General features: G+C 46.0%; 1 protein-coding gene across 1 annotated transcript in view; it reads left to right on the forward strand.

Moving 5' to 3' along the window:
• HPSE (heparanase) overlaps positions 1-10,261 on the forward strand; it is a 28,240-nt gene extending 17,979 nt beyond the window's left edge. Inside the window, exons 7-12 of the mRNA XM_081877084.1 lie at positions 494-587; positions 714-820; positions 3,400-3,514; positions 5,751-5,869; positions 7,637-7,783; positions 9,893-10,261. Of these exons, the coding sequence (XP_081733210.1) occupies positions 494-587; positions 714-820; positions 3,400-3,514; positions 5,751-5,869; positions 7,637-7,783; positions 9,893-10,052 (742 nt within the window). The 3' untranslated portion in view covers positions 10,053-10,261. The remainder of the gene's footprint in view (positions 1-493; positions 588-713; positions 821-3,399; positions 3,515-5,750; positions 5,870-7,636; positions 7,784-9,892) is intronic.
• Positions 10,262-10,632: the final 371 nt, after the last annotated feature.

The following is a 10,632-nucleotide window of genomic DNA, read 5'->3' on the forward strand; positions in this document are numbered from 1 at the left end:
GCACGAGCAACCCCTAGAACCACTACAGTATGTATATGCTGCCCTCACAAAATATTAGGCTAGTGTATTAAAACATAAAAAACCATTAAAAGCGGTACAGAACAATCATCGAAATGACTGGCTACTCAAGAAGGTATCATAAAATAGACCCAAAGAATTGGAAGGGATCCTGTGGCTCATCTTGTCCACTCCCTGCAATGCAGGAATCTCAGCTAAAGCATCCATGGTAGATGCCTGAAAGTCCAAAAGCAAGGATGCCTGTCACTTCTCTGCTAGGAGAGTGTTCCACCGTGACATTAAATGCCCGACTTCTTGTTGAGGTCATTTGGGCTTCTGTAATAAAATGGACACCTAACAGCTCTCTTCTGGGTGATCTCTAATAGAAGGACTTAAGCACCCAAATTGTGCTGGACTTCTTGTCTCAACACAAGAGCCTTTTCCAGCACCGGTGTAAATTATGGGTAGACTTACGTCAAATGTCTCGATTTCGCAGCTATTATCTGAATGGCCGAACTGCTACCAGAGAGGATTTCCTGAGCCCTGATGTGCTGGACACTTTCATCACAGCCGTACAAGAAGAACTCCAGGTAATCGGGAGTCTGTGTGGGTGGCTGGACAGCTCATCTATTCCTCCTAATTTAAAGTTGCCGATCTCCCAGGCTCAAGTCCGTGTATTGACTCACCTTTATATACTTTGATTTCACATTCTCTAGCTTGTTGATGACACTGTCCCAGGCAAGAAAGTTTGGCTGGGAGAAACTAGTTCAGCCTACGGAGGGGGTGCCCCTCAGCTGTCCAATACGTATCTCGCTGGTTTTATGTAAGTACAATAATATACGTTCCTATGAGCTCTGCTTTCCTTCTGTGGAATACTGGGATCCTGTTGTGTGTCATGACCCCGTAGCCACCCCCTCATTGGGAAATAACACACACAAGGGCACGGATATTAGGTTTATGTTATTGGGCAAATTTGGCCACAACTTTATTGATTACATAATGTGAGTGGCATTGGCTTAGGCACTGAATGGATCCGACTATATCTGACTCCTGCCTGATGCGCAGGAAGTCTGGTAAGGGTAAACCACCGGAAGGGGGAGCCCTGTCGATGCAGACCAACTCAAGCTCCCCCTGGTGTTCCCGTTGGGGTCGTGTCATGGCCCTAGCTCTTGACCTGGGCTTTGGACAAGATCAACACCCCCGGATTCCTTTAATGGAATACCCTTAAGCTCGGTGGGGCAGGTGATTGCCACACCTCCCCTCCCCCATCACAAGGTCAAACACTGCCTAACCGCAACCCTAACAAAGCTGTGACGATTGCTACGAGGTAGGCGAAAACCACATGGCCGGTGCCAATTTGCCAAGTGGAAAAATTCCTGCCAGGCCCCTCAACGGTGACCAACCAAGGTCCATAGCAAGGCCAGTGCCTAAACCTGCAAAATAGGGAGGGAGGGCGGGTGATTGAGGAAGCGAGCCAAAGAGAAAGCCCTCCGGCTCGCACCTCTGATTTAAATGGTCCCGGCCATGCCCCCCCAGTCAGCGGATTGGCTGGCCAGGCTCTGATGTGACCGGGACCTCCGGGCAACGGGGGACAAAGTCCCCTGCCCCCAGTGGGGAGTGGGTGGCCACACGGTCCACCACAACTCCTCCCCACTGGGAAGTGGAGCGGATTTCTCTACCAATGCCCTAGAAGCCCTTCCTTTGATCAAACAGGAGAAGCTGTTGTGATCATTGATGCCCATAAAGCTATCCATGTCTAGTAGCTATGGTGGCTATGTTCTGCCCCCATAGCTAGAGGCAGTAATGTTTCTGAGTACCAGAAACTGGAACCAGTTGCTGGAGTACCAGTTGCTGGAAACCACAGGAGGAAAGAGGGCTCTTGTGCTCAGGTTCTGCTTTTAGGCTCCTCAGAGGCATCCAGTGGGCCACTGTGAGAACACGATGCTTGTCCAGATGAGCCAGTGGTCTAAGCCAGCAGGCTCCTCTTATGTCCTGATCTGCTTGCACAACCCCCCAACACATCAGTGGGAACCACAGAAAACGTTCTGTCCCTCCCCAGCTCCACCCTTTAGTGGTGTTTTAGGGTCTTTTCCAGGTCCGGTGCCAAGCGCATGTGCACAATTAGGCGCCAATTGGTTGTTGCCTGTACAACCATGAGCGTTCATCCTGAATCCAACCAGATTTGTTTACATGGCTCTTCTCCTTGCCCACTCCTTTTCCGTGCATTTCCCAATCACTTCGCTAACCACAAAAAGTCAGTTTCTTTTCACCCAAGTTTCCTAGCATTTGCTTGAATCTCTCCCATGAAACACTGACATTCTGGAGGTTTCCTAATGTTGGCATCGACCGGCAACATCTGGTGGTGTCTAGAAACTCACCATGCCATATGGCGAATCAGAAAGGAGATGAATTAGATACCAGGATTTGTTTTATTTAAGACCAAACCCATATCCCCCCCTATTGTGGAGCCCATTTATTCTCCTGTATGAGGAATCAAGCTTTTGTGTTACCCTACCCAGTACCTGACAGGGACGCGGGAGGCGCTGTGGGTTAAACCACAGAGCCTAGGATTTGCTGATCAGAAGGTCGGTGGTTCGAATCCCCGCGACGGGGTGAGCTCCTGTTGCTCGGTCCCTGCTCCTGCCAACCTAGCAGTTCGAAAGCACATCAAAGTGCAAGTAGATAAATAGGTACCGCTCCAACAGGAAGGTAAATGGTGTTGCTCTGGTTCGCCAGAAGCGGCTTAGTCATGCTGGCCACATGACCCGGAAGCTGTACGCCGGCTCCCTCAGCCAATAAAGCGAGATGAGCGCCGCAGCCCCAGAGTCGGTCACGACTGGACTAATGGTCAGGGGTCCCTTTACCTTTACCTTTACCCAGGACCTATGATGGCAGCATGTTGAACTGCTGTGCAACTGAGAAACTTTCATAAGGTGACAGTAACAGAAGCTGGTCTGCTTAGATATCTCATCATCTGTTTTGTTTCTCTTATGGAAAAAAACCACACTAAGGGAATTTGGGAGCTGTGGGTCTGCATACTGCTGTGAAATTCTGTATTGAAGGACAGGCACTTCAATTTAAGGACCTCTCATGCCCCTGCCAAGAACTGAGAATGCTGTTCCACAGCGTTCCCTCTGCTCCTCTCAACTACTTATTAACGGTCATGGTTACAATGCTGCTAGAAAGAACACCTGCCTTTTCTGACCTTATAACTATTGAATGTATTTTTTTTTAAGCACCACTTCTGATGTTTGAATCAGCTCTTGTTTCTGCCTTGCACGTAGAACAAAATATCACACCTCTTTAGTTAGAACAGATGCCATTCCCAATTCTTTTCAGGCTGCTTGAATTGAAGTTTTCTTTATTTCTTGCTCTCCCCCCCCCCCTACTTTTGTTACGCAGGTGGCTGGACAAACTAGGTCTGTCTGCCAAACTGGGCATTGACGTGGTGATGAGACAGGTTTTGTTTGGAGCGGGAAGCTATCATTTGGTGAACGCCAGCTTTGAACCTTTGCCAGTACGTATACCTCTAATAATTTCCGCAGCCACTCTGGGCAGCTTCCAACAGAATATTAAAATACAATAACCTATTAAACATTAAAAGCTTTCCTAAACAGGGCTGCCTTCAGATGTCTTCTAAAAGTCTGGTAGTTGGTTTTCTCTTTGACATCTGGTGGGAGGGCATTCCACAGAGCGGGTGCCACTACCGAGAAGGCCCTCTTCCTGGTTCCCTGTAGCTTTGCTTCTCGCAGAGAGGGAACTGCCAGAAGGCCCTCGGCGCTGGACCTCAGTGTCCGGGCAGAACGATGGGGGTGGAGACGCTCCTTCAGGTATACTGGACCGAGGCCGTTTAGGGCTTTAAAGGTCAGCATGAACAATGAACAGGGTGGTGATACAATTACTCCTGCAATCGACACAAGATAATATCCCCAAGGCAAGTATCTGTAAACAAATGATAAATGTCCATAAAATGGCAAAAGTAGCTTTTTCCCCAAATAGGTTTTATCTTAAATAGCAAACACAGTAAATACGTTCGTAACAGTATGTAGACAGTGTGTTAACGACTTAAAGCAGGGGCATATCTGTCCCCATCTGCATTTTTCCATCAGGAGAAGCATCCATCAAGGAGGTTTAACAAACTGGAGGACATAGTCCTCTTTCTATGCTCGTCCCTCTTTCTGTGCTTTCAGTTGTTTACATACAGTCTTCACTTGTATATTATTTACTACAAAGCTTGATGACTAAGCTCTTCAGCGAAGAAATGTTGGATTACTGGAACAACGTCCAAGCACTAAACCACTGGTATATCACAAGTAGACTCTTTACTACTGCATTTGCAATTGTTCCAATATAAAATCTTTTTTGGAAAGAGAAAAAATGAGCACTGAGCCACTGATATGTTTATTACGAGTGAACTCTTTATTTACTGTGTTTGCTGTTGTTTAAGATAAAACCTATTTGGGAAAGAAACGACTGTATTTTTCCGTGTATAACACGCCCTCATGTATAAGACGCCTCCTATTTTGGGGGACTCCAAAAGTAAGAAAAAGGGGGGAGATTACCCAGAGTTGCTGAGCTTTTTGGGGGAGGATTGCCCAGAGTTGCTAAGGTTGGGGGGGGCAGAGTTGCTGAGCTTTATTTGGGGGGCGGGTGGCCTAGAGTTGTTGACTCTGTCCCCTCGCCAGCAGAAGCTGCCAATCACCCGCCAAATTGCCACAGCAACAGCCAATTAACACCAGCCCTTGCCGCAGCCACCAATAACACGCCCAATAGCTGCTGACAATCTCCGGCTCGCGGCAGCAACCAATCCCACGTCCCCCCATGCACTATCAGTGTATAAGACAACCCCAAATTTTTAACATAACTTTTTAATAATAAAAAAACCCTCATCCGATACACGGAAAAGTACCGGACTTTTGCCATTTTTATGGTCGTTTAGTTTGTTTAGGGACGCAGGTGGTGCTGTGGGTTAAACCACAGAGCCTAGGACTTGCCGATCAGAAGGTCGGCGGTTCGAATCCCCGCCACGGGGTGAGCTCCCGTTGCTCGGTCCCTGCTCCTGCCCACCTAGCAGTTCGAAAGCACGTCAAAGTGCAAGTAGATAAGTAGGTACATCTCTGGCGGGAAGGTAAATGGCTTTTCCATGCGCTGCTCTGGTTCACCAAAAGCGGCTTAGTCATGCTGGCCACATGACCTGGAAGCTGTACGCCGGCTCCCTCGGCCAATAAAGCGCCGGCTCCCTCGGCCAATAGGCACGACTGGACCTAATGGTCAGGGGTCCCCTTACCTTTGTTTGTTTACAGATAGTTGCCTTGGTGATATTATCTTATGTTGATTGCAGTACGTATACCTTGGCAGAGGAAGCAGCAAAGGTGCAAGGAGGGAGTGGATGGGTGGGTGGCAAGCAGTGGGCATGGTGCATGCTAACACCTATTTTGCTTCAAAAATTAAAAATAAAAATAAAATAAAAAAAATCCCACTGATAATAACCATTATTATTTTTTCAATTTCTTAACTGCCTTTCACCATAAGCTCTCGAGGCAGTCAGGTCACAGCAATTTAAATTCAAATTTCATAGCAGTTTAAAATAAATGATAGGAAAAGGAAAGGGATGGGTACCCAATAGGGGCAAATTGCCTTCTGTGCTTTTGATTCCATCTTACTCCTGCTTACCCACCAACTCTTTGCTGGTTACGTTTCTTTAACATGTTTTTGCTATGCACAAAAGCTGTCTTCTTTTCCCATGTAAATAGGATTACTGGCTTTCTCTGGTATACAAGAAACTAGTGGGCACCAAAGTCCTGCACGTCAACCTGTCAGGCGAAGACCCAAGGAGGCTTCGAGTGTATCTTCATTGTACAAATGAGCACCAGTAAGCATTCAGCCAAATATCTAGTAATAATAATAATAATAATAATAATAATAATAATAATAAATTTTATTTATATCCCGCCCTCCCCAGTCAAGACCAGGCTCAGGGCGGCTAACAACCAATAATAAAAACAAGTTGATTGAAATACAACTTAAAAAACAAGATTAAAATACAACATTAAAACAATTAAAACATTAAAATGCAGCCTCATCACAGGAGGAGAAAGGAAAAAAGAAAGAGGGGGAGGGGATCAAGTTGATTCTAAGCCAAAGGCCAGGTGGAACAACTCTGTCTTACAGGCCCCGCGGAAAGAAATCAGATCCTGCAGGGCCCTGGTGTCATGAGGCAGGGCGTTCCACCAGGCTGGAGCCAGTGTTGAAAAGGCCCTGGCTCTGGTTGAGGCTAATCTGACTTCCTTAGGGCCCAGGAACTCTAGGGTGTTGCTATTTATGGACCTTAAGTTCCTCCATGGGGCATATCGGGAGAGGCGGTCCCGTAGGTATGAGGGTCCTAGGCCGTGTGGACTCTGAAGACCTTTTGGAGAAGTAACCCAATTTTGTACCGTGGTGCCCCGCAAGACGAACGCCTCGCAAGACGGAAAACCCGCTAGACGAAAGGGTTTTCCATTTTGGAGGCGCTTCGCAAAACGAATTTCCCTATGGGCTTGCTTCGCAAGACGAAAATGTCTTGCGAGTTCCTGCGGGGTTTTTTTCCTCCCCCCCCCTTTTCTAAGCCGCTAAGCCGCTTATCTGCTAAGCCGATAAGCCGCTAAGAGCCGCTAAGCCGCTAATAGCGCTAATCCGCTAAGCCGTCAATGGGCTTGCTTCGCAAGACGAAAAAACCGCTAGACGAAGAGAATCGCGGAACGGATTCTTTTCGTCTTGCGAGGCACCACTGTACTTTCACCTAAGGGGAGACACAGCTTGGGAAAGGTGCAAGGGCTTTGGTACACTAGCTCTGGTGCAGCAAAACACGCTAGTGCAATTGCACCAAATAATTTGAAGCTTTGTACGTGTCAAGCGTAGATAAAGAAAAATGGGGCGGAATGAAAAGATGGCAGCAAAGACACATAAACTCTCCCCCCAAATTCCAAAAGGAGTTAGGAATCCTCGCTTTGCAAATGCCTTTCTAGGCTAGGATCCTGGTAACTTGCAGGGGCAATTTTTAGCAGATGCTAGCAAAACGCCTGTCACTATGGCAGGAAACGTGTGTGCAGTACGGCCCCACACATTGCTCACCCAGAGTGTCCCCATGGATGGAGAATGGAGTTTGCCTTGCCCTATGCATTTTGCTCCGAGTGTGGCACCTCCTAACCCAGCCCCTTGGCAGGGGCGGACTTTGTAATCTTTTGCAATATGGTGCCCTGAGAGAGGCCGAAATTGGGTGCCGTTGCCATTATAAGAGAACGAGGGAGGAATTCACAGTGAGTTCCTACACCTCTTTTTCTAGAAAAATGGCACTGGCTGGTTGTATTTATTGATTTGGGGTTTTCTTTCCCCTTCAGACTTCTCTAAATGCAAAACATAAATGCAGAGATTTCTGTGCTTAAAATACTGCAGTTGTGCATTTCCTCTGATAACGTTTGAGACCTGCAGGTTATAGGACGGTACACAAATTAAACAAACAAACAACAACTTTTGCACTTCACCAGGAGGAAACGCTCATGTCAAACAGAATGCCCTTATTTTCATCTGAGGAATGTTGGAGTGTATATTATATATTATTTAGTATACCCTTTTAACAGGCCGCTTCATGTTTTCTTTCCAGCCCGAAGTACAGAGAAGGGGATATCACCTTATTTGCCTTGAACCTCTATAACAGCACAAAACACTTGCAGTTGCCTTCTTCCTTCTCCAGCAGGCAAATAGATGAATATCTTTTACTGCCTCATGGAGAAGACAGCATACTTTCCAAGTAAGCAGTTCCAACTTTCCTTGCCTTTCTAAATATTATTTGTTTAATAGGAGCTTTAAAAACTTGGGATTTTCAGAGGAGACCCTTTTCATTCCCTTTCAAACGTTGTTTGGGATCTAAAAGGTGTTAGCAATTTCTTTTAACCCCATGTACCCGTCTCTTTAATTTGTTGATATTGGACAAATGAGGTACCTCAATTGGGAAACTTTTGTTAGGCTGTGTCCACATAATACAGGGGTCAGCAACATTTTTCAGCCATGGGCCGGTCCATCGTCCCTCAGACCATGTGGTGGGCCGGACTATATTTTGAAGGGGGGGAAATGAACAAATTCCTATGCCCCACAAATAACCCAGAGATGCATTTTAAATAAAAGCACACATTCTATTCATGTAAAAACACCAGGCAGGCCCCACAAATAACCCAGAGATGCATTTTAAATAAAAGCACACATTCTACTCATGTAAAAACACGCTGATTCCCGGACAGTCCGTGGGCCGGATTGAAAAGGCAATTGGGCTGCATCCGGCCCCCGGGCCTTAGGTTGCCTACCCCTGGCATAATACCTTTGAAGCACACACACGCTATCAAAGAATTCTGGGAACTGTAGTTTGCCCCTCACAAATTTATAGTTCCCAGCAGCCCTTAACACACCGCAGTACCCAGAATTCTTTGAGGGAGAGGAAATGTGCTTCAAATGTGCTCTAAAGCTATAGTGTGTACACAGCCAGAGTTTCCTGAAGCAATCGTTTCAAGAAGCTCAAGGCGATGCTTATGGCTCTTCCCAACCCCCACAACACCTGCACAGGAGGTGAAACGAAAGAGGTATAGACTGGCTCACACAGTAATCTTCACCGTGCCTGAGTAATTGGGGCTTAGAATACATCTCACAGTCTGCCAGGCTAACCAATCTAAGTGTCATGTAACATCATTTTGCATAGCAATTACTTCGCACTTCATTCTGTAACCACACATTAACAATGTGCTTCAACCAGTCATGTGTTCACAGTCCACATTTCTGACTTTTAGTCTCAGGGCTATGGGTTCAAGCCCCACATTCAGCAAAAGATTTCTGCATCACAGAGGGTTGGACTAGATGACCCTCAGGATCCCTTCCAACTCTACAATTCTGTGATTCTAGGACATTCACAGCCCTTAATCTTCAGCTTGAAAATGACTTATATTTCTTGAAACAGTGCTCAAGATTTGACAAAAGATTGTCATTCAAAACAGCAGGCAGATTGTTCATTTTTAATGCAATAAACCTATTATTATTTTGTTCTTAGAAACTACAGGATCAGGATTACATTTGTAGGTTTCGGGTCCCAAGTACTAAGGAAGTCCTTTCCACCTTAAAAGCATTGCAGCTAGGAAGGAAGTCAAGTGACTTCTCAGAAATTGTGTTTCATCTCAAAAACTGGGAAGCCAGTTCCCAAGAATTCTGCCCACATTTGCATATTGAGATTTCCTCAAGTTATGATAATGATCCGTCCCTCTATGAACTCGTAAGTGAAGCTGCATCCTGTAACCTTGTGCACTCCAGTTCCCTGATCAGATCCAACTTTCAGCTGGCCAGGAATGACAGCCAGACAGTGTCTGCCAAACTTATTTTTAGCATTCAGATCCATTTTTCTGGAAATACATGGATTTTTCCTTTTCTTGAAGAGAGCATTCAGCTTGAACAGTGAGGATGTTTCCACACAGAAGGCTTGCTTTACATGGTGTTACATGTGCACTATGAACTCACGTTGGCCGGAAAGCTTATTCACGTTATAAATACTTCTCTTGTGCATTAAAAACAAGCACACAGACAAATAGCATATGAGGGTTCAAAAGGGATTGAAGCTCTTTGTGTAACACACACACAAAGGCAACCTAACGCTCTGAAATATACATAGATGGTAGAGTTCCCTGTTATTTAAAGCCGTTCTCATGAAATAATTAAAAAATACATTTTAAAACTTCCTCAGTTAGAGATACCATTTTGTATCACAGAATTGTCTTTGTTTTAAAATGGTCTCTTGAAAACAAATGCAACAAAACCTTCACCAGGTTTATTGTCTGAGGAGGACAAATTTTGTGTCTAAAATATACATTCTTTCCTCTCGCAGATCCGTGCAGCTGAATGGTCATGTCTTAAAAATGTTGGATGATGAAATATTGCCCACTCTCAGGGAAAACCCTCTCAGTCCAGGAAGCCGCCTTGCACTTCCAGCTTTTTCATATGGATTCTATGTAGTAAGGAATGCCAAGGTGAGGGCTTGCATTTAGCAACTTAGCTCACGTTCCCAAAATCGAGTTGGTGGCCAACATCGTGTCAAGACATTCAGCTGCTGCAGATATTTTGGTGGCAGAAACAAAGCAAGTCAAGAGTGAAGGGGAATATCCCTCCATGCCGGCCCCCGTTTTTATTTCAACTTTCCACCTGTAACACTTACCTAAGAACTTTGTTTCAGCCACTGTCTTCCCAAGAACGAAAGCTCTGCAAAGAGGATGGATGTCAGACAGCAAGTCGCAAAATTAGTGGCGTAGGTTCTCAGCGACGTCTACACTGGCTTGGTCATGTACACAGAATGGAAGATGGCAGGATGGTGCTGCACAGGGAGCTGGCTTCAGGCACTAGGTCTGTTGGCAGCCCAACTCTGTGTCACAAAGATGTCTGCAAACATGGCACGAAGGCTGGCAACATCAACCCCACCATGTGGGAATACTTTGCAGGCAATCGCAGTGCCTGGAGACAGACAGTCAGGTTGTGCATCCATAGCAGTGGTCAGAGAAGGAATGACCTCTGGGAGGTGTGTAGAGAGACGCCATGTTGCACCTGCAGAAAGACAACTGGATGCCTCCATCT

This window comes from Podarcis erhardii (genome assembly GCF_964252035.2).
Source record: "Podarcis erhardii genome assembly, chromosome: 9".
NCBI lineage: Eukaryota > Metazoa > Chordata > Lepidosauria > Squamata > Lacertidae > Podarcis > Podarcis erhardii.